The 24,313-nt window shown below is 41.5% G+C and overlaps 1 protein-coding gene across 5 annotated transcripts in view; it reads left to right on the plus strand.

Annotated features, from left to right (window-relative positions):
• SIPA1L1 (signal induced proliferation associated 1 like 1) overlaps nucleotides 1-24,313 on the plus strand; it is a 191,212-nt gene that overhangs the window by 161,282 nt on the left and 5,617 nt on the right. For all 5 annotated transcript variants that reach the window (XM_061180986.1, XM_061180990.1, XM_061180991.1 and 2 more), the window contains 4 exons: nucleotides 6,372-6,608; nucleotides 7,396-7,561; nucleotides 12,601-12,847; nucleotides 24,039-24,185. In XM_061180986.1, the coding sequence (XP_061036969.1) occupies nucleotides 6,372-6,608; nucleotides 7,396-7,561; nucleotides 12,601-12,847; nucleotides 24,039-24,185 (797 nt within the window). The remainder of the gene's footprint in view (nucleotides 1-6,371; nucleotides 6,609-7,395; nucleotides 7,562-12,600; nucleotides 12,848-24,038; nucleotides 24,186-24,313) is intronic.

Raw genomic sequence — 24,313 nt, forward strand, 5'->3', positions numbered from 1 at the left:
GCCATGTGTACAACTAAATTGCAGCGTATTGAATTAACATGAAATCTCCAGGATAATGAAACCGCTCAGCCACACAGTTCCCCTTTGAAAGTATGAAGCTGACAACTTCATTTCAGTTGTTTTGTAATTAAAGCCACTCAGAGATTATTTGGGGAAGTGTGTATGTGCAGGTCCCTCCGAGTGGTTCAAGGCCAGCCAGTGGGTCAGCTTCAAGGAGCCCCACCCTCCTGCGCCCCCAACACACACACACACACACACACACACACACACACACACACACACACAGCTGGGCCGGGGGAGGGGGCCACAGAGGGAGGAGACAACCCACTGTGGAGTGGGAAGAGTTGAGGGGCTAATGCAGTAGTTCTTAAGCTCTAGGGAACGTGAGAGTCCTTTGGGGGTTTGTTAAAATACACATTTCTGGGGCTCTAGGAGATGGGACGTGAGCCAAGGAATCATTATTTACATCAAGACTTGCAGGTGACCAAAGTTTATGGCTGCAGAAACACTGCTCTGATGCCTTCCCTTTCTTGATCTTGACTGTGTGAAGCTGGATTTTGATGAAGTCATAACAAGAGGATAATTCCCCTGGATTCGAGCAGTTCTCAATGGATGTGCACAGTTGGGGGAGATTTTTGCCAACATACACAACTCAGGCACCACCCCAACTCTGTTAAATTACAATCTCTGGAATTAGGGCCTAGGGATGTGTATTTTTAAAGCTCCCAGGTGATCCTCCTGTGACAATCGAATTAGGGGACAGGTGAACAAACTGAAGTGCTCACCTTCGTGCTGTGAGTTGTACACAGTAAAGAAGGAAGAACCACCAATGGATTAGTCATTTGTTTTTGCTTTTACCATTGTTCCCAAATCTAATCAATTGTTAAGTAGGGCTGTCCTTGATTATAACCATTAGTGAACAAAAGTGTGCTGGCATTTCACACCTGGGAGCTAGTGTCAGCTGCCCTGTTCACAGATAAAACCAATAATCAGGGTCTGTGGTCACAGATAAAACCAATAATTGGGGTCTATGGATAATTAAGCATTTATCCTTTTAAGAATACACTTGTAAACAGAAGCATACTCTGTAGATTTAATTATTTCTTGCAGTAAAAATAAAGCAACATCCAGTTTTAACTAGAGTATGGGTAAAATACACTATCTTTGTGCATAACTCTCCCTTGCATTTAAAACAGATGGCTAATTTATTTGTCGTTTATTTGACAGTTTCCTTCATCAAATATTGCATGCCTACAATGACCAGGGACTATTCTAAGTAGGGAGAATATAGTAGTGAACAAAACAGACAAAAATTTCAGCCCTCATGGAGCTTACGTTTAAACTGGGGGAGACAGATGATAAACAAGATAAAGAAATTAAATATATAGTGTACTTTGTAAATACTAAAGAGAATCTCTCTGTGCAATAAATATCTTACTGAGAGTCTACTGTATTCTGGCATTGTTAGGTATACAAAGATATCCCTGCCTTCAAAGAGTTTTATCATCTAGTACAAAACCTATTAAATGCCTCTCAGGGAAATAATGGTAGTAATTTAATTTACATAGGAAGGAAAGAGCTTCAGAAACCGTATATGCTGTATACTTTACTCTTGCCTTTGATGTTTCTAAGCCTTTTCCATAACGCTCCCTTTTATGGAGTACATACATTATGACTAAAAGCAGCATAGCTATTTCGTAAAACATGGGGGAAAGATTTGTAAATTAACAGACTGTGCAATTTACTTTGTTTTCTCATGGTTAATTATTTCTATTTTGACCAAACATTTAGTCTTTGAAAGCCCCAGGGTTTTGAATACCGATGTTATCGCATCAAGATACTTATTGATGAGAAATGCAAAATATGAGCAGTCAAATGTACCTCTGGTACAGTGGCTTTTAGGGTCTGAGTCAGGGCCACGGCATCACCTGGGAACAAGTTAGAAGTGCAAATTCTCATGTACCCCACCCCACCCAAGCTCCCAAATCAGAATCTCTGGGTTGAAGCCCCACAATCTATATCTTAACATGCTGATGAGGAAGAATGGCTTGAGTCATTCAAACAAACGTTACTCACTTGTGGATACCAATCAAGGCAGGTGAAGCAAGCATGTGATTATCCAAGATGAGAGGTGAGTACATTAGACACTAATTTGTTGTTTTTCACTTAATTGGCATCTGCTTCAGACACTAACCAGGGTTGAGGCTTGAGACATCTCCACATCTGGGCTACAAATGTGTATGAGGTAGGTATAGCTGGGTGAAAAAAATCTGCAAACCAAAGGTTAGATCTTGTCGCTAAGTAACAAATAGCTGCAAACCTGTCATATGCTTTTAAAGTATCCCAAAGGCTGCACTCTTGGTATTTCAGAAGCTTCTCTGGGTTGATGCTCCCTGTGCTGATAATGCATTTGCTGTTAACCTGGGTCTCTGGTGTTACTGTCCGTGGGCTTGTCTGCCTCTATCTTTATGTGTCTTTCCCTGCTTTTTTCTTTTTGGTTCACCTTTCCACTTTTAGTCTCTTTTCCATAACAGAGACCTACTATTATTTTGTTCTTATTGATTTATCAATAATATACTGCACTTATGGAAGAGTTTTGCTTTCCCTTAATTTTATTTATTTATTTTTTTGGCGTCGCCCCGCGGCAGGTGGGATCCTAGTTCCCCAACCAGGGATTGCACCCGCGTACCCTGCAGTGGAAGCGGGGAGTCTTAACCACTGGACCGCCAGGGAAGTCCCATTCCCTTAATTTTCAAAGCAAACAAATGGGATATCTGTTATCAAGAGGTAAAAACTAAACGAGATAGCATTGCTTTTAAAGTTATGTTGCTTTTAAAGTTATGTTGCCCTTTGAGGTTTTGTGAGGGGTCATTTCTTTCCCCTTCTCCCTAGATAGAAAAATCTTTGGGGGAAAATTGTTAGAGGGATTATTAGAGTATGGCTAGTCATTTTTTAAGTTATATTTTCTATGAAGTTAGAACCTGGTTCCTCCTTCTTAGTTTCAGAAATAAAGGAGATGGTTATATTTAATCTGAAGTGTTAAGACCCAGTTAGTGTGGAAAACCCTCGAGATCACCTTTGCCCTGTGTCCTATTCCTCCGCCCACACTCTGTTCCCCTCTCTCCAGTCTTTGCAAAGCCTCAGGGACTGATACGGCCTTCTTTCAGGTCATCTATTTTTGCTTTGTTTTTGTGGGTGTGTTTTCATTCAAGTATAACATGCGTACAAAAAAAGGCACAGGTCATAAATATACATCGGGTTGGGTTTTCCCAAAGTGAACTTCCCATGTCATCGCTACCCAGATCAAGAACTGGAACTTGACCAGCATCCAGACACCATTCCTCCTACATGCCCGCCCACCCAGTCACCTCCCACTCCTCCCCAAGTGAACACAATCCTGAATCCTAAGTCATACACTCATTTTGCCTATTTGGGGGCTTTGTGTAAGTGGAATCATCCCATATGTATTACTCTATGTCTGGTGTCTTTAAGTCGACATTATGTTGGGGAGTTTCATCCGTGTGTTACAAGTAAGTAGCATTCGTTTATTTTCATTGTTGTATTATATTTCCATTGTGAGAACACACCACAATTTGTTTATCCACTCTACTGTTGATGAGCATTTGGAGTATTTCCAGTTTGGAGATAATACAGGTTCTTGTACATGTCCTTTGGTACATGTATATATGCACTTCTTTTCAGTATATACCTAAGAGTGAAATTGCTTGCATAGGATTTATACATATTCAGCTTTAGCAGAGACTGTGAACCAGTTTGCCAAAGTGGTTGTAACAAGTACCCACCTGCAGTGTATGAGAGTGCTAGTTGCTTCCCATCCTTTCTAGCACTTGATATTGTCTTTTTAATTTTAGCTGTTCTGGTAGGTGTATAGGGGTCCCTCTTTGTGGCTTTAATTTGCATTTTCTTGATAACTGATAATGTTGAGCACCGATGTTTAATGGTTTTTAGATATCCTCTTTTGTGAAATTCCTTTCCAGATCTTTGCCCGTTTTTCTGTTGGGTTGTCTGTCTTGTTAATTTGTAGAAGTTAGTTATGTATGGATAGGAGCCCCTTGTTGGATATATGTTTTACATATATTCTCTTTGTCTTTTGATGAATGGTTCTTAATTTTAATGGGGTTCAATCATTTCCTTTATGATCCTATTAAAGAAACCTCTGCCTCTGTCATAAAGATGTTCTTCCATGTTACACTCCAGAATCTTTAGATCTACATTTAAATATACAGCCCATCTGGAATTGATTTTTATGTAAGGTTTGAGGTGGAGTTCAAGATTCATTTTCAGATGTGTGTATATGTGTGTGTGTATGTATGTATGTACGTGTGTGTGTGTGTATATATTGTACATGTATGTATGCACACACACATAAAATCTCTGGACCATTAAGGTTTTATTTTTTGTTGTATTTTGTTTTGGTTTTTTGCTTAGTTTTTTATAATGAACTTTTCTATTTTAGAATAGTTTTTGATTTGCAGAAAAGTTGCAAAGATAGTACAGAGAGTTCGCATGTACCCTTTACCCATTTTTTCCTGTTCTCATCATCTTATGTCACTGTAATACATTTGTCATAGCTAAGGAATCAATGTTGATGCATTCTTTTTAACTAAAGTCCATACTTTATTCAGAGCAGGACCATTAGATTTTGACCAATGGAAGTGCTAGTGAGGCATGCTTTGAGACCACATCCTGTTAACTAAACCTTCAGTAACAAAGTCCCCTGGAGTGACCTGTCTTTGGTCTCAGCCTAAGCTGGAAAACTCAGCAGGGCTCAAGTAGTGTGAATATAGGTCCCATGAGATCACTGGGAAGGAAGTATGGAAATCCTGCAGTTAAAGGCCCTCTAGGTTTGTTGTTAGCTTAAACTCTCATCTCTAGTTTATTTAAAATTCTGCCTGAGTTTTAAAGGTACAATGAGTAGTCTTCTCCTTGAGTCCTACAGGACTTTAGTTTTGTAATTTCTAACCAAAGTTTAAAATACATTGGTGATGAACAGTTTTTTATTTTTAATCACCATGCCTAATATTACATCCCCAGGACTTATTTATCTTATAACTAGAAGTTTGTACCTTTTGAACCCTCTAGCCATTTCACCCACCCTCCAGCCTCCACCTTTGACAACTACTCTGTATCTAGGAGTTTGGTTTTCTAATTTTTTGAGGAACCTCCATACTGTTTTCCATAGTGGCTGCACCAATTTACATTCCTACCAACAATGCACAAGGGTTCCCTTTTCTCCACATCTTCGCTCACACTTGTTATGTCTTATCTTTTCGATAATAGCTATTCTAACAGGTGTGAGGTCTCATCATAGTTTAGATTTGCATTTCCTTGATGATTAGTCATGTTGAGCATCTTTTCATATACCTGTTGGCCATCTATATGTCTTCTTTGGGAAAATGTCTATTCAAATTTTCTACCCAATTCTTTTATTCGGATTGTTTGCTTTTCTTGTTACTAAGTTGTATGAGTTCTTTATATATTTAGGATATTAACTCCTTATCAGATACATGATTTGCACATATTTTCTCCTGTTCAGTAGGTTGCCTTTTTATTTTGTTGATGGTTTGCTTTGCTACACAGAAGCTTTTTGGTTTGATGTAGTCCCTCTTGTTTATTTTTGCTTTTGTTGCCTTTGCTTTTGGTGTTAAATCCAAAAAATCACTGTCAAGGAGCTTACTTGCCTATGTTTTCTTCTAGGAGTTTTACGGTTTCAGGTCTTACATTCAAGTCTTTAATTCATTATGAGTTAACTTTTGTGTATGTTGTAAGGTAATGGTCCAGGTTAATCTGATAAACAGCTTTGTAGAGAGTCAATGTTACTGATAGATGCCATGGGGAAGGAGACCTCAAGGTGCCCCTTTGGCCTTGGAACGGAGTGTGTAGAGAGCTCTATGGCTGATCCAGTCTTGTCTCCCCTCTTCAGCTCGGGCCTGGGGAGTGTCACCGTGACCCTTAGTTCTGAGGAAGGGAGGACAGAGAGCCATTGATACTCCCAGACCTTTTACTGCCGGCTTCCCCCTACCACTTGCCTCTTCTAGACTTCACCGTAACAAACTTCAGCGGTGCTAGCATACTTCAAAGTGTCCCTGACTGTCTTAACTATTTTTACTTTTCAACTTAAAGTGCAGAATAAGCCCCAGTCACCATCTTTCACTTTGACAGCAGACCTTTAAATTAAAGTGAGAAAGCAAGGAAGGCCAGCCAGCCCCATTAATATTTTATGAAATATTCTTTGTTCTTTAACCTGGCCATAACCCCTGTCCTGGACGACGCTTTTATAGCTGACATACTGACCCCAGGGATGCACACACGCACACACGTCGTTTTGTCTCTGTCCTGCTTCTCCTCAGTACTATGAGCTCCCGACACTCTGCCAGCCCAGTTGTCTTCACCAGTGCCAGAAGTTCACCAAAAGAAGAACTGCATCCTGCCACCTCCTCGCAGCTCGTTCCTTCCTTCTCATCCTCCTCCTCCTCCTCCGGTCCTAGGACTTTCTACCCTCGCCAGGGCGCTACTAGCAAGTACCTAATTGGATGGAAGAAACCCGAAGGAACCATAAACTCTGTGGGATTTATGGACACAAGAAAGTAAGGATTCTTTTGCTTCTCTTGCTGGGTATCTTGCTTTTAACATGACAGAGAACAGAAAAGCTTGGGGCAATTTCCTGCAAGAGAGGAGGCCGGGCTAGGGGCTGGGAAGAGGGTGGTTTGGTAGGGAGATTTTTTTTTTTTTTTCCTAAGTGAAACTTGTCTTAAATTGTTTCTCTGACACATTCCTTAAATAAGATAGATTGCAAAACATTCAGATTTGAGAATCTTAAGTCTCCTAGGAAAGAGTATGTCTGAAGAACAAACTTCAGAATAATCGCCCCTCTGGTGCTAAGACCACACTTGTCCCTTTGATGCTATTAATCACAGCCTTCCCATGTAATTCCTAACTGGACCAGGAGGCACCAGAGGGACTATTAGAAAGTAAGTGACCACCTCTGAACATAAAGAACTTTTTGACAAAGTAGTACAGCAAAAAATAAATGATTCAGTCAATGACTTTGTTTTTGTTTGTACAAAGATTGCATTTGGGATTCATACCCTGTGGGCTTTTATTAATAAGTCTGTTGCTAATTTTGGCTTAGTGGAGTTAATAGTTTCCTGTGAAAGAGTGATTTATTCTTCAGGCTTTTTATTTTGTATTTCAAATTGGTCTTATTTCTCTAACAAGCATTTATCTGAGTAGATTCTAATGTAATTGAACAGAAGTGATTCTCCTTTTCTCTCCTTTAATAGCTCTCCATTGACTTACCTCTTTCAGAGCCCATCGTGCCCTTGAGTCAACCTTGTCAACTTAATTTCTACCCTCTCTTCCCCTTCTTTCAAGGCGTCATCAAAGTGATGGCAATGAAATAGCCCACACCAGGCTGCGTGCCTCAACCAGGGACCTCCGGGCATCCCCAAAGCCAACCTCTAAGTCCACCATTGAGGAGGATCTCAAGAAACTCATCAATCTGGAAAGCCCAACTCCTGAATCCCAGAAGAACTTTAAGGTACAGGGTAGAACTTGGGGTAAATAGCAGTTAGAGAGAGACCGAATAGGGCAGTTGCACCCTCCAGGAAGTGGTGGTTCCCGGCTCCTCTTCATCAGACCCCACTTCCCGCCATCACCTAACTGTCCCAGTAATTGGTTCACATGTTTTCCAAATGCTCTGTCCCTGCAGCCACATCTCATGAGTCGGGTTTATATTAACCTGTCCCTACCCCCATGGCGTGTTTTCTTCCAGTGTACCCTACGTACAGTGCACAAGCTACGCTTTCTTGCCATTATTACTCAGATGACATTGCTTCTGAGAACTCTGCAGAGACACCCATGGCTCCCTTGTCAGACAGAAAGTTTTCTGAAAGGGCTTTAGTGCCTTCTGTCCGAAGGGTCCTCGTCCTCCTTCCACAGTGGCCCCCAGTGTGTTTCCTGCCCTGTGTGTGTCCGCAGCACCCTGCACTCCGGCCTTGCCTCTGCCCCCTGCCCCTGGCCAGGCAGACCTACCAGCCATATACTGCATGCTGTTTAGTCCAGCAAACTAAGTCTGCACGTTTACCTTCAGAACTTTCCAGATTCTCTTCACTTCGTAAAACCTCTCCACTCTCAGAATTCCAGACTAGAAATGCCTTCTGGAACCCAGCCACCCTCCCCATCAAATCCCGAGAACTTGCTCAGAGTTGGTGGGTATGTTGGTGGCCAGACTTTTGCATGAACACGAGGAAGGGTTTGTCCTGCTCACCTCAGCTTGCAGGACCCTTGAAGCCCACCTAAGGCTCTCTGCTTTCTTGTCCTCTAAAGTGTGCAGTCTCACGCTCCCAGGCTCAGAGCTAGTGTTGGCTTAGCTGGGCCCAAAGGTATTTCACTCCAAGCGTTAGGTATTCCTGTCTGCAGTGTACCGGGTGGCCCCCAGAGAAGGGAGTCCACCCCCCAGAAGGTCATGGCTACAAACTTTAATGTTTTCTGTTCTCTGTGTTCTTAGTTAAATGATTTGTAGTCTCTTTGAAGTGACTAGAAAGCTTAATTTAAGAAGACCTTTGAGAACTGATTGAAAATGGAAGCTGACATATTTCCTTAACCACTCACCATCCTCAAACTGTGATCAGAGGGTGAGAGACGTGCCCAGCTGGATGAGCTGTGTGGTCTTGTCTCATCCAGGCTTTCTCGTCACCATTCTAGTGTATGTGCACACGTACATGCCTCTGCGTATGCGTGTGTCACACGTGTGTGTGCGTCTTCCTTCAGACAGGTCAGATATACCTCCTAAATCTACAAATCAACATTTACAGAGATGAAATGTGCTCCAAAGACCATTCTGGAGTTTTGCTGAGAAATCAATGAGTTATTAACATAAACATTAACATCATAAATCATTTTAAAAACTTGCCATTCTGGATTTCTGTAATTTCTATTTTATACGCCAGCACTTAACACTTCTTACTCATCACCCAGGGCACAAATGGTTTCCTTAGCAACCTTGCAAAAGATAGTACTTGAAACTTCTTTCTTTATCCATCAAAAACCAAAGAGGTATATTAAAATTTTTAACTACCAGTTTCAAAATAAAAATCATTTCAGATTTTTCCTTTGAGGTTAGAGGAAAATAAAACCTGCCCTGAAAGGAATCTTTCCACCAATTCTTAGTTTAACATTTTTGGAAAGGAGCAAGCTCAGAGCTTTCATCCTTTTGATTTACTCATGCAGTGGAAATAATTGAAAGCAAATGTCTGTCTTGCCCTTATTCAGGCCTTGGCTTTTATTTTCAAAGTGAATTACTGTAACATTCCTCTTTGAAATAGGAACGCACATTCTTTATGTTGTGACTATATTACCGTGAGACCCTCTGCAAAGAAAATGCTTCTGCTGGCTACACTATTATGGTGAAAAGGCTGGAAGCAGGAGCTGGAAATATGCTCTGTGTTCTCTCTCGTTTCATCCTTTTTGGTTTGGTTTCAGATGAGTTCAGCTAAGTAGCTCTGCGTATCTTGTGAGACTCATCGTCTGAATGGTCGTGCCTCTGCTGTGTCAGTAAGGCTGACATGCCCTTGAGAGGTCTTCCAGGCCATGCCTGGCTCAAGGCTCCGAGCCACTGCATCAGGCTTCAGGGTACAAGGAGTAGCCTGCTTTGGGCTGTGATACCTGGAACCCACTCACGCCACATTGGCTTTCTCAGATAACAAGTGCTACCAGTGAGCCATCATGAATATCAAATGACGGGGTTATTCCCTGGCTCGTTTGCCAGCAGAGTGAGATATCTGCTGCAGGACGTGGCAGGGCTCTGCTGGGCAGGCTGGAGCTGAGAGGTGGGTGGCTGCAGGGCCCCGAGCGGCTGCTGTGGAACTCGTATCTCAAGGAAAAGGGCAGAGCTGTTAACATTCTAAGAAACCTCATTGGCAGGCAGAGCTGGGATCACTGTATTCTCCCCGAGGGCTGCATGAGTCTGGCAAGTGAACAGACAGTAAGTAGTGCAAACTGAGAGCCTTGCTCTCCAGCCAGTACTCTCAGATACAGACCAAAGGAAGAGGCTTCATGCGGCTCTAGTGTTTAGGAAGAGCCAATACTTGCTTATTGCAAGTGCGGGTAACCCGTTTCACTGAGAGCCGGGAGGAGTGAAAAGAGTGAGGAGGGGAAGGAGACGGACCTGAAGCAAGATGCCACCTCTCTAGGCCTTGCTTCTCAGCCTTGAAACAAAACACCAGACTAGATCAATGGTGCCCAAATGATTTTAAAGTTCAGGAACCCTTTTTTTCCTAATACAGTTACACATGGCAGCCCAATATGTAGAACTAAGAAAGCAGAACTTCTCCGAGGGAGGGGTGGGGTGCCTTAGGCTCTTGGGTCCCACCTGAACATCTCCTCTCCGCAGGCAGTGATGCTGGGAGGAACCCTTAGGGCTCCTTGGAACACAGTTGAAATCCCCCTTCCTGATGCTCTCTAAAATCCCTGCCAAGTCTACCACCCACTGTATTGTGGTTCTTTCCCAGGGTCTGGCAGCACAGGGCAGCACCACTGAGCAATCTCAGGTATGACCTGCAAGGAAGACAGAGGGTGCCCTAGGGGACTGGATAGGTGCACATACCTTTAAGACTGGAGTTGAAGAGGGCTGGGGTCAGGAGCCATCCCAACGTGCTTGGCCCAGGCTAGGTCCTGCTATTTTTTAACGGGTAGAAAGCATCTAGGCAGATTGCTTCCTTCCATCTCCTCCCCTGCCTCCCTTTAGTGCAGGATGTTATAACTTTGAATAAATCTCACTGCTCAAAGGGATCTCTTCAAGGTAGCTGTTCACTACCTTGAAGTATATTAACATTTCCCAAAGAGGCTGAAACTAGAACTGGTGGAAAATCTCTCTCCTGCAAAACCATCAGGGTGGGGATATTCACTGGAAAAGGAAATCCCTTTGCCAAACCCAGATGTGCTAAAAATGATTGAGAGCAGTTTTTGAATAGAGAGATCTGAAATCTGGTCTAGTAGGCAGGAGCCTTATGTGACAGTTCTAGAACCTTGCAGGTGGAGGGAGATGATCTGCTTTTTTTTTTTTTTTTTTTTTTAATTTACAATTAGCAAGCCATTTAACCTCTCTAATGCCCACTCTTCTGTGTGAAGTGAGAAGGGAAATCATTTCCATACCAAGTCCCCTCCCACTTAAAGACTCACAAAGCATTTATCACAGCAGCTTAGTTTTCAAGGTAAGCACATAGGTACTTTGGGCTTAACTCACTGTGAATTTTAAAAAGTGAACACAGTTGGCTACACCTGGGGCTCATTTACAATGCATTTGATTAATAATTTTTTCATATTTACGCTGCAACTGTGCATACCACACTGTGGGTAGCTTTGACTTGATTAACCCTTGGCTTGTTGGACCGGAAGCATGTTAGACCTCAGAACCCATGAATGAGTCTGAGCATCAGCTCTGTTCTCAGCCTCCTAGATGGAGGCATTGCCATATCATTATCTCTCTGTCCCTTCAAAGTGTCATGGAAAGTTTCACAGTGGCTTCCTGCCAGCAGTAACTCAGCCCTCCTACTCACATCCTCACCTGTTCTCCACATTGTTCTCCCTGCCAACGTGAACCGTTAACTAAGAGGAACTGAATAAGGATACCTCTGTTAATGGACCACATTACTCTGTTGGCTTGCAGGATGCTGGATATTTCAATATTGTTAACGTGTCTGTTTTTTCTCCATGAATGGAATTCTCAGAAGCTTGCTATTTGTAGGAAAATCTCAAATAAAAATCAAATCTGGTCACAAAGGCAAAAGACATAAACAAGAGATACAGCTATCTGGAGCTTTTGTCATTTATACATAACTGTATAAATACTTGTCACTTATAAAGATGACTTCCCTATTTTTATTTCACGAATAGAAATCCATCTAAAAAAATAAATTATCTCCCAAGCTCATTAAATATAATATTAGTAGTTAATGCTTTCAAAAGCCACCTATTATTTGAGTGAATATATTGTGATGATCAAAGGCTCTTGTTGCCTGGCAAACATGCAATCGCTTGACAGGCTTCTGAGGAATACCTTCCTGGCATCATGGCTGTTTCGCTGGGGACCATGACATTATTTCGTAACACCACTGATAACGTACTGTTGTGCTCAGTCCAGTGTTTCATGGAATCCTCATAATAATCCTGAGAGGTGGCCCCATTTCATAGACGAGGAATTGGGCTCAGAGCAATAACATGATTTGGTCAAAGACACGGGATTCAAATAAAACCCATATTTGTCTGATCCTAAAGTCTTGTTGTTAACCATGACACAATAGTGATGAATCCGCTTAATCCCACATCTGAATTTTGTACTGAGCACTGATCGGCTGCAGCCAGCATGCTGGGCTGTGAGGATGCGGTGCCCGGAACTCCTATTTTAGCCCTTAAGGACGTAGACAGTGATGGTGGACCTTGAGGCTTCCTTGTTGGGCTCCGGGATTTGAAGGGTTGTGTCTACCAGAGTGATTTTGTTAACCCACCCATCCTCCGCCCCCGGTCTTGGGTGTGTGACCCAGAAGATTGACTTTCTGTTGTCTTGACGCTATTTTTCAGTTCCACGCGCTCTCCTCTCCTCAGTCTCCCTTTCCCACCACTCCCACCTCAAGGCGGGCCTTGCACAGAACGCTGTCCGATGAGAGTATTTACAGCGGCCAGAGGGAGCACTTTTTCACCTCAAGGGCTTCGCTTCTGGACCAAGCCCTGCCCAACGATGTCCTCTTCAGTAGCACGTACCCTTCTCTCCCCAAGTCTCTTCCGTTGCGGAGGCCTTCTTACACCTTGGGAATGAAGTCGTTGCACGGTAAGTGTGTCTTCAGCTGCAGCTGAACAGCCCTGCTTATGATGGCCAGTGTCCCCAGACACGTGCCACTCAGTTTGCTCAAGAATGAGAATTAGAGGAAGTCCTGCTTGCTTGCTCAGATTATCTGGGCTCACCACCCCTCCCTCATTCAGCCTCTCACCTAGAATCCCAGACCACAGGGATTGAGCCTCACCAGACCGCAAGAGTCATCTAGGATGCTTGGTTTATTTTTTTTTTAGTTGAGGTATAATTGACATATAACATTATATTAGTTTCAGATGTATAACATAATGTTTTGATATTTGTATATATTGCAGAATGATCACGAGTCTAGTTAACATCCATCTCCATACATAATGTTGTTTTTTTTCCTTCTGATGAGAACTTTTAAGATATACTTTTGTAGCAGCTTTCAGATATGCAGTACAGTATTAACAATAGTCACCATGCTGTATATCCCCATGACTCATTTATTTTATAACTGGAAATTTGTACTTTTGACTCCCGCCAGCATCTTTCACTACCCCCACCCTACTTCTGGCAACCACCAGTCTGTTCTCTGTATCTATGAGCTCAAAATTTTTTTTTTTTAGATTTCACATACAAGTGAGTTAGATCATACAGTATTTGTCTTTCTCTGACATTTTTCAATTAGCACAGTGCCCTCAAGGTCCAGCCGTGTTGTTGCAAATGGCAACATTTCATTCTTTTTTTTAATTAATTTGTATTGGAGCATAGTTGATTTACAATGTTGGGTTAGTTTCTGCTGTACAGCAAAGTGAATCAGTTCTACATATACATATATCCACTCTTTTTTAGATTATTTTCCCATATAGGTCATTACAGAGTATTGGATAGAGTTCCCCGTGCTGTACAGTAGGTTCTTAGTAGTTATCTATTTTATATATAGTAGTATGTATATGTCAATCCCAATCTCCCAATTTATCTCTCCTCCTCTTTTCCCCCCTGGTAATCATAAGTTTGTTTTCTACACCTATGACTCTAAATTTTCATTCTTTTTTTATGGCAGAATAATATTCCATTGTGTGTGTGTCCACATTTTCTTTATCCATTCATCCATCAGTGGACACTAAGGTGGCTTCCATGTCTTGGCTATTGTAAATATGCTGCAGTGAACATGGGAGTGCACATATCTTTTTGAGTTAGTGTTTTCTTTTTCCTTGGTTAAATACCCAGAAGTAGAATTGGTGGATCATATGGTAATTCTATTTTTAATTTTTTGAGGACCCTCCATACTGTTTTCCATAGTGGTTGCACCAATTTACATTCCCATGAACAGTGCACAAGGGCTCCCTTTTCTCTACATTCTCACCAACAATTGTTATTTGTTGTCTTTTTGATAATAGCCATTCAACAGTTATGAGATGACATCTCAATAGGTTTCGATTTGCATTTCCTGGATGATGAGTGATGTTGACCATCTTTTCATATACCTGTTGGCCATCTGTATGTCTTCTTTGGGAACACGTCTATTCAAATCTTCTACCCATTTTTTACTTGGATTGTTTGCTTTTTTGCTATTGAGTTGCATGAGTTCCTTACATATTTTGGATATTAACCCCTTATCAGATATGTGATTTGCAAATATCTTCTCCCATTCGGTAGGTAGCCTTTTCATTTTTTTGATGGTTTCCTTTGCTGCACAGAAGCTTTCTAGTTTGATGTAGTACCACTTGTTTATTTTTCCTTTTGTTGCTTTTGGTGTCAGAACCAAAAAATCATCACTGAGACTGATGTCAAGGAGCTTACCATGTATGTTTTCTTCTAGGATTTTTATGGTTTCAGGTCTTACATTCAAGTCTTTAATCCATTATGAGTTAACTTTTGCATATGGTGTAAAATAGTGGTCCACATTCATTCTTTTGCATGTAGCTGTCCAGTTTTCCCAACACCGTTTATTAAAAAGATTGTCCTTTCCCCATTGTATATTCTTGCCTCCTTTGTCATAAATTTATTGATCATATATGTGTGGGTTTATTTCTGGGGTCTCTATTCTGTTCCATTGATCTATGTGTCTATTTTTATGCCAATACCATACTGTTTTATTGTACCGCTGTAATAAAATTTGAAATCAGGAAGCATGATGCCTCCAGTTTTTTGGTTCTTCTCAACACTGATTTGGCTATTCAGGGTCTCTTGTGGTTCCATACAAATTTTAGGATTGTTTATTCTATTTCTGTAAAATATGCCATGGGAATTTTGATAGGGATTGCTTTGAATATGTTGATTGCTTCGGTGGTATGGACATTTTAACAGTATTCTTCTAATCCGTGAGCATTGAATGTCTTTTCATTTATTTGTGTCTTCATCAGTTTTTTCATTAATGTCTTGTATTTTTCAGTGTACAGGTCTTTTACCTCCTTGGTTAAATTTATTCCTAGGTGTTTTATTCTTTTTTGTATATGGGATTTTCTTAATATATCCTTTTGATAGCTTGTTGTTAGTGAATAGAAACAACAGGTTTTTTTGTTTTGATTGTGTGTATTACAACTTTCCTGAATTCTTTGATTAGTTCTAATAATTTTTTGGTGGAGTCTTTAGGGTTTTCTACATATGACATGTTACTGCAAATAGTGACAGTTTTACTCCCTTTCTGATTTGGATGCCTTTTATTTATTTTTCTTGCCTAACTGCTCTGGGTAGGACTTCCAATACTATGTTGAATAAAAGTGGTGAGAGTGGGCATCCTGTCTTGTTCCTGACCTTAGAGCTTTCAGCTTTTCAAAGTTGAGTATGGCATCAGCTGTGGGCTTGTGATATATGGTTTTTATTATGATGAGGTATGTTCCCTCTATATCCACTTTGTTCAGAGTTTTTATCATAAATGGATGTTGGAAATGTAAAATGCTTTTTCTGCATCTATTGAGATGATCATATGATTTTTATGTTTCATTTTGTTAATGTGGTTTATCACATTGATGAACCATCCTTACATCCCTGGAATAAAACCCACTTGAACATGGTATATGATCCTCTTAACATATTGTTGAATTAGGTTTGCTAATATTTTGTTGAGGAGTTTTGCATCCATGTTTTTAGGGATATTGGCCTATAATTTTCTTTTCTTGTGGCATCCTTGTCTGGTTTCCACATCAGGGTAATGCTGGCCTCGTAAAATGTGTTTGGAAGTGTTCCCTCCTCTTCTATTTTTTTGGAAGAGTTTAAGAAGGAATGGTATTAAATCTCCTTTGAATGTTTGGTAGAATTCATCCGTAAAGCTGTCTGAGTCCTGACTTTCGTTGTTGGGAGATTTATGATTACTGATTCCATCTCCTTACTAGTAATTTGTCTGTTCAGATCTTCTATTTCTTCGTGATTCAGTCTTGGTAGGTTGTGTGTTCCATTTCTTTGAAGTTGTCCAGTTTGTTGGCATATGACTGTTTATAGTAGTATCTTACGATCCCTTGTATTTCTGTGGTATCAGATGTAACATCTCCTCTTTGATTTCTGATTTTGAGTCCTCTCTTTTTTTCCTGAGTGTAGCTAAAGGTTTATCAATTTCGTTTATTTTTTTTCAAAGAACCAGCTCTTAGTTTCATTGATCTTTTCTGTTCTCTTTTTAGTCTTTCATTTATTTTGCTCTGATCTTTGTTATTTCCTTCCTTCTACTAACTGTGGGCTTCAATTCTTCTTTTCCTAGTTTCTTGAGAGGTAAAATTTGGTTTTTTGAGATCATTCTCATTTCTTGATGTAGGCATTTATTGTTATGAACTTCCCTCTTAGAATTGCTTTTGCTGCATCCCATAATTTGGTATGTTGTATTTCCATTTTCAGTTGTCTCAAAGTATTTTTTAAGTTTCTCTTGCTTTCTTCTTAGATCCATCGGTTGTTCAGTAGCATGTTGTTTGTTTAATCTCTACCTATTTGTGAATTTTCCAGTTTTCTCCTGTAATCAATTTCTGGTACATACCACTGTGGTCAGAAGAGATGTTTGATATGGTTTTAATCTTTTTAAATTTAGTAAGACTTGCTGTGGCCTAACGTATGGTCTATCCTGGAGAATATTCCATATGCACCTGAGAAGAATGTGCATTCTGTTGCTTTTGAATGGAATGTTCTGTATTTCTGTTAAGACCATCAGTCTAACATGTCATTTAAGGCCAATGTTTCTTTATTGTTTTTTTGTCTGGGTGATCTATCATTTGTCGAAAGTGGTGTATTAAAGTCCCCTATTGTTGTTGTATTCCTGTCTATTCTCCCTTGAGGTCTATTAATATTTGCTTTATATAATTAGGTGCTCCTAGGTTATGTGCACAAATATTTACAAATGTTATATTCTGTTGTTGAATGACCACTTTAGGATTATGTCATGATCTTTGTCTCTTACTACAGTCTTTGTCTTAAAGTCTATTTCATCTGATGTAAGTATAGCTACCCCAGCTTTCTTCTGGTTTCCTTTTGCGTGGAATATCTTTTTCCATCCCTTTGTGTGTGTCCTTACATGTGAAGTGAATCTCTTGAAGCAGCAATTAGATATATATATTTTATCCAATCACTCTATGTCTTTTAATAGAAGAATTTAGTTTGTTTACATTTAAAGTAATTATCGATAACTATGTACTTTTACCATTTTGTTGTTTTCTGGCTGCCTGTACTTCCTCTGATACTTTCTTCTTCTTTACTGTCTTCCCTTGTGGTTTGATGACTTTCTTTAGTGGCATGCTTTGGTTTCTTTCTCTTTATCTTTTGTGTATATACTATAGAGTTTTGCTTTGTGGTTACCATGAGGCTTACTTAAAACAACTTATAACAGTCTGTTTTAAGTTGAGAACAACTTAAATTTGAACACATTCTAAAGCTCTAACTTTTACTCCCCACCCCATTTCATGTTTTTAGGTAAATTTACATCTTTTTATCTTGCATATCCCTTAACTTATTATAGTTATAGTTATTTTTACTACTTTTGTCTTTTAACCTTCATACTAGCTTTACAAGTGGTCAGTTCACCACCTTTACTATATATTTACCTTTTCCAGGGAGATACATACTTTAATCTGTTTTCTTATTACTAATGAGCACTCTTTCTCTCTGCTTAAAGAAGTCCCTTTAACAGTTCTTGTAAGACCAGTGTAGTAATGAACTTCCTTAGCTTTTGCTTATCTGAAAAACTCTTATTTCTCCTTCAATTCTGAATTGACAGCTTTGCCAGGTAGAGTATTCTTTGTTGGCAGTTTTTTCCTTTCAGCACTTTGAATATATCATGCCGCTCCCCTCTGGCTTGCAAAGTTCCTCCTAAAAAATGTGCTGATAGTCTGATGGGGTGTTCCCTTCTATGTAACAAGTTGTTCTTTTCTTCCTGCTTTTAAGATTCTCTCCTTCTCTCTTCTTTTTTTTTTTAAATTAATTTATTTATTTTTGGTTAGGTTGGGTTTTTGTTGCTGCGCGGGCTTTCTCTAGTTGCAGTGCACGGGCTTCTCATTGTGGTGGCTTCTCTTGCTGCAGAGCACGGCTTCTAGGCGCATGGGCTTCAGTGGTTGTGGCTGGCGGGCTCAGTAGTTGTGGCTTGCGGGCTCTAGAGCGCAGGCTCAGTAGCTGTGGCGCATGGGCTTAGTTGCTCTGCGGCATGTGGGATCTTCCCAGACCAGGGCTCGAACCCGTGTCCCCTGCATTGGCAGGCGGATTCTTAACCACTGCACCACCAGGGAAGTCCCTCTCCTTCTCTTTAACTGTTGACATTTGAATTATGTGTTTTGGTGTGGTTTTCTTCAGGTTCATCTTTTTTGGAACTCTCTGGACTTCATGGATCTAGATATCTGTTTCCTTCCCCAGGTTAGGGAAGTTTTCAGCCACTATTTCTTCAAATAAGTTTTCTGCCCTTTCTCTCTTCTCTTCCTGGGACCCCTATAATGTGAATGTTGGTCCGCTTGATGTTGCCCCATATGTCCCTTAAGCTCTCGTCACTGTTTTTCATTCTTTTTTCTTTTTGCCTCTCTGATTGACTGAATTCCTCCACCCTATGTTAGACTTCACCGATCCTTTCTTCTGCTTCATCTAGTCTGTTGTTGAGCCCCACTAGTGTATTTTTCAGTTCAGTTACTGTATTCTTCAGCTCTGTGACTTCTGTTTGGTACTCTCTTTTACATTCTGTGTCTTTGTTGAAGTTCTCACTGTGTTCATCCTTTCTTCTCTCAAGCTTCGTGAACATCTTTATGGCCATCATTTTTAACTCTTTATCTAGTAAGTTACTTATCTTCATTTCATTGAGAATTTTTCCTGAGGTTTTTCTTGTGTTTTTCATTTGGAACATTTTCCTTTGTTTCTTCATCTTCCTTGACACTATGTTTGTTTCTACGTATTAGGTAAAACAGCCACCTCTCCCAGCTTTGATGGAGTGGCCTCATGTAGAAGAGGAACCGTATCTTCCTACCCTGCCCTAGCTCTTGGTTGTCTCTCAAACTTTTGTGATTGTCCAAGCAGCCTAGTTTATTTTTAAGAGCCTCCAGTAGCTGAGGGTGTGACAAGACCTGTCAGTGTCTCCAAGGGATGGATCTCAGTCATCACTTAGATTCAGTCATCACTTAGATCTCAGTCATCACTTAGATTGGAAACCGGAATCTCAGGCAGCAGCTTTTAAAGTATGCATGTATGTACAGTCCTATGGGACCACAAGTATAAGCACCACCCCACCACCACCACCACCAGTGACCTGGAGGTGTCTGCTGGGTGGCAGTCATAAGTACTGGGGCACCAGATGTATGTATAAGCGCCTTTCTGGAGATGCCTGTGAGCTGGAGTGAGGCAGATGGAGAGCACAAAGATTGTGTCCACTGGCCTCTGTTCCCTGAGAGCACCTTGTAGGCCTCTAAATGTGCCAAAACAGAAGGCTGTGCCTGTGGCCAAAGCTCCAGGACAAGCAAATAGGACTCTTTCACAGAAAGACTGGGGTGTGTTTCAGTCTGCTGCCTGGCAGTGCCCTGGGGGGGTGGTAGCCTGCCAAGAACTGCCTCTTCAGGTGTTAGAGTCCCGTGGGACCCATAAACATGAGCTCCTCTTGGGCTCCAGAGCCAGACGATCAAGGGGCAGACACTGTGCAGCAGCCACAGAACTGGGGCACCTGATGTGGTAAAAAGCTCTCCTTTGGGATGCTTGTTAAAAATAGAAATTTCCAGACCTCACCCAAGGCCTGCTGAATTTGAATACAAAAGTGTGGTTTGTATTGTATTTTTACCAAACATCCCAGCTGCTGTTAGGATTGGGCAAATTTGGCTAACACCATGTTAGTTATTTCTTAGAGAATTTTATCCACTGGCTTCCCTGAGCCACACCATTGTTCTGTCTTTCCCAGCTGTGAGAATATTAGCTGTGGTGTTGGCCACTCACTTGTTGACTCATTCATTCATTGAGTGAGTGAGTATTACTTAGGAAAAGGCTTATTGATGACAGGCACCTCCGTATTCTTCCCTTTGATTCATAAATGCCTTGTTCCTCCATCACCTTACTTGATCCCAGTTTTATTAAGGGCCATATTCGGGGACCAAAAAAAATTGCTTTTTTTCTTTCTCCTCTGTCCAACTCCGTTCCAGGGTTCTGCACCTACCCTCCCACTATTGCCCAGCACAGCAGATACCTATTATGGAACCTGTGTGCCTGCTTATTATACATATGGCTGTAACCCCACCTCCCTTCTGCCCTTTTTCCTTCAGGGAGTTCTGCAGCTTTATCTCTCTCTATGTCCATTTATACCCAATTTCTTTTCCTTCTGCTTCTTCTCTGAAGCAGTGTTTTCTTTAAATCTCCTGCCTTCCTAGTTTTCTTTCTCCCTGCATCTTTTCTGAGCTTTCAACCCACTCCCATGACTGTTCCTCCATCATCTCCATCCTGCTTCCCACACAGTTCCCTTCTCCCCTTCTCCCCTGTGGCAGACATCACTCAAGAATCACATCAGCTTCCCCCTCCTCCCTCTTTATAAGAGGTCCAACTATGGCTTGAACCTGATTTCTCTTTGCTCTGAAAGGTCACCATCTATGAACCAAAGTTGACACATGAAATGACCACTTCTTACCATCTGGACACTAGAAACCACCTCCTAGTTGTACCCTAAAGAGTAGCCTTCTTTTCTCCCCTTCTCTCCCTGCATTGGGACCACTCTCCCTGCCCTCCATTCCTCTTACAATTTCCTGCCTACCTTGAATGTTTCTTTCACTTCCCCATTTTTTTTAACCTTTATAGGGATAAAAATAAACCCTCTGTGAAAGCCTGTGTGCATGTATCATGTCACAGTAGGCCCTGCCTTCTAGAAGCTCACATACTAAGAGAACAGCCTGGAAATCTGCTCCCCTCACACCTTCCCTGTGAAGCCTGGGGCTGAAGGCCTGGCACTGAGGAAGGGAAGGAGCGGGCCACCCTCTCCCAGCTCCTTCCCATCACCTCTTCTTGCTTTCCTAAAAGTCAGGCAGCAGCCACAGTGATCCCACGCCCTGAACTGAGCAGTCGTTGGTGGGCTGATCCCTACGCCTTGGCCTCGGTGGTGTGACCACCACTGAGATACTGAGATGTGTTTGGGGAATGGGCGACTTCTTTTTTTTCCAAGTGGAAATTTGGGCCCCAGAGATAAAAGGGCAGAAGGGTTGTGTGTGACACACAAAACTGTCTGTTCCAAAGAATCTGAAAAAGAAAAAAAAATATATATATATATATAGATATATATGTACTGAATCACTTTGCTGTACATCAGAAGCTAACACAACATTGTAAATCATTCCAAATACTTACCCTTGGTGGGAGCAAGGTTAAATACAACTGAGCCTTTAATATCAGGCAACATTTGTTGATTTCCATTTACTCATAATTTTGCTAATGTTAAGCACATTAATAACTAGTAGCTGCACTTCAGACCATTTCTTTATGTAATTTGAAAGGGAAAGCAAGCACTAAATATACTCTGGTTTATAGGCCATCATAATCGACAAAACTTTTTAACTCATCGTACACAGTTATGTCCAGAGTCGCTTAGAGATTTTAACTGAGAAGTTCACTTTCAGTTTTGTGTTTGCGTGAGTTTTAGTGTTACAGTCACATTGTGCGGGTGACCCTTCTCATGGAGGCACATGCTCTGCTCTCGTTTCTGCCCCAGCTGCTGCCCCATTGAGAGCATCTTCGTTTCCTGAGCTACGTTTCCCTCGCTTCTCCACCTATATGAACCTGAGCGGTAGCAGCACGCCCTCCACTGCACAGAGGGGCTCATTTCACCCACTCCTCCCGTCCCCAGGATAAGCAGAGATTAGCTGTTACTGTAGTTTAATATTTGTATTTTTAAAAATTGTCACCTTAGAAGGGGCTTGGGATGTTGGGCTGCTGTAAATCGAAAATTGTACAGGTTTCTGGTAACTGACTATACTGCTGAACTGAATGAATAAGCATTTTCAGAACTCTAATGGAAAACTGATGAATTCATAAAAGTGCTAACAAAAGATTAAGATGAAAAAAAAATTAATTACATGGGACTGAGTGAACTGATGAGGATGATTATTTTTGTGACTTTCTGTTTGAATAAAAAAAAAAAAACCAAAATGATCTTCCCAATGAACAAAGTTTATTACATCACTTCCCAGCTGAGTATCTCTCAGTGTCTTTTTGTCCCCATTGGAAGTATGATTCTTGTTGTGCTGGTAAACGTTTAACAATCAGCTCCTGGAAGGAGGCAAAGGCCCTGACTTGCAGCACTTGCCGGTTATTGTGGTGTAGATATACTCCTACTACGGCTGATTTCAGGTTACCAAAGTGATGTCACTGAAAGCAAACTGGGAAGAGATGTATACAAATACACTACTGTATAGAGTTTCCACCATATAGATACCTCCACAACATAGAAAATAGCAAAAAAAAGTAATCAACCAGTGATGAGTCTTTAGTACCATCTTTTTTTTTTTTTTTTAAAGGGAATAGTTTTTATTTATTTATTTTTATTTTTTTATTTTTGGTTGTGTTGAGTCTTCGTTTCTGTGCGAGGGCTTTCTCTAGCTGTGGCGAGCGGGGGCCACTCTTCATCGCGGTGTGCGGGCCTCTCACTATCGCGGCCTCTCTTGTTGCGGAGCACAGGCTCCAGACGCGCAGGCTCAGTAACTGTGGCTCACGGGCCTAGTCGCTCCACGGCATGTGGGATCCTCCCAAACCAGGGCTCGAACCCGTGTCCCCTGCATTGGCAGGCAGATTCCCAACCACTGCGCCACCAGGGAAGCCCGAGTACCATCTTTTAAAAATATGATTTATTTAGTCATAAGTTTACATAATTGATTTTTTTTTAAGTTTTTTTGATGTGGACCATTTTTTTTTTGTCTTTCTACATTTTTACTGTCTTAAGATTATAACCCTATAAACTCATTTATCAACTATCTTCCTTTTCTATATTATTCTTGGCACTCAACTAAGACTGCTGAAGTCTATCGTACCTTGTATTTTTACATTCTCAAATAAGAACTTAAGATTATAAAATGTGCATAAAAAAAAAAAGAAAGAAAACTGATGCCAAGAGTTGCTTAGCGTGTCCTTGGGGAAGAGAAGGATGCCAACACCAGTTAACCTATGTTAACTCTGCTGGGTGACCCAGCACTCACTCTCACGTGCTCTAATTTGGTTCTCACACCACCCTAAATACATCCAACTGCAGAAACCAGTGGACCGTTCCTGGGATACAGGACAGACATGGGCCAGGGATGTCCCTCACCAGTCCCAGGGACGCAGGGAGTCCACATGGAGGGCAGTCAGATCCCAGGTTCCAGTGCAGATAAAAATAAGCTTTACTATCCCCTCAAACAAGCATCACCAAGCCTCCCTGGCCTGGCTGCAAAACCCACCTCTCTTGAAGTAGGTCCTTCACCCCAGCCTGAATCTCTCAACTCTGCGAGGAAACATGAGGAGCTGCCCTGGGTCCCACTGTAGACAAGCAGCTCCTGCCAAAGCAGACACATTGCCTCGGTGCAGGACTGACTTTTCCAAGACTCACCCCACTAGAAATGGGACAGTAGGAGGTTATACAAAAGTGAATTAAGGTTGGAGGAAGTCAATTCCTAGTTCCACTCAGCTTTAGAATGACCACTAATGGCCTGTTAGACTAGAAACTGATTCCAGGTAACAAATGACTTACCAATATATTGTAACAGAAAATGGATAAAACTTTGAGTGGTTCTCCTGTGGGCATGAGAAACATCTTACCCCTTGTCCCTTCCTGCAGGAGAGTTCTCGGCCTCGGACAGCTCCCTCAATGACATCCAGGAGACCCAAAGGCCGCCCATGCCCGACCCCGGCCTGATGCCCCTGCCCGACGCCGCTGCAGATTTGGATTGGTCCAACCTGGTGGACGCTGCCAAGGCGTATGAGGGTGAGTCTGCTGATGATCCAGGCTGGGCCACACTGAGGCCGTGGGCAGTGTGAGTGCTCTGGACACACTGACAACACACACATTTTACCAGCGCAGCCGGAAACCAGTTGAGCTAACAGTTCTTGAGC

The sequence above is a fragment of the Eubalaena glacialis genome, chromosome 2, assembly GCF_028564815.1.
Source record: "Eubalaena glacialis isolate mEubGla1 chromosome 2, mEubGla1.1.hap2.+ XY, whole genome shotgun sequence".
In the NCBI taxonomy this organism is placed as follows: domain Eukaryota; kingdom Metazoa; phylum Chordata; class Mammalia; order Artiodactyla; family Balaenidae; genus Eubalaena; species Eubalaena glacialis.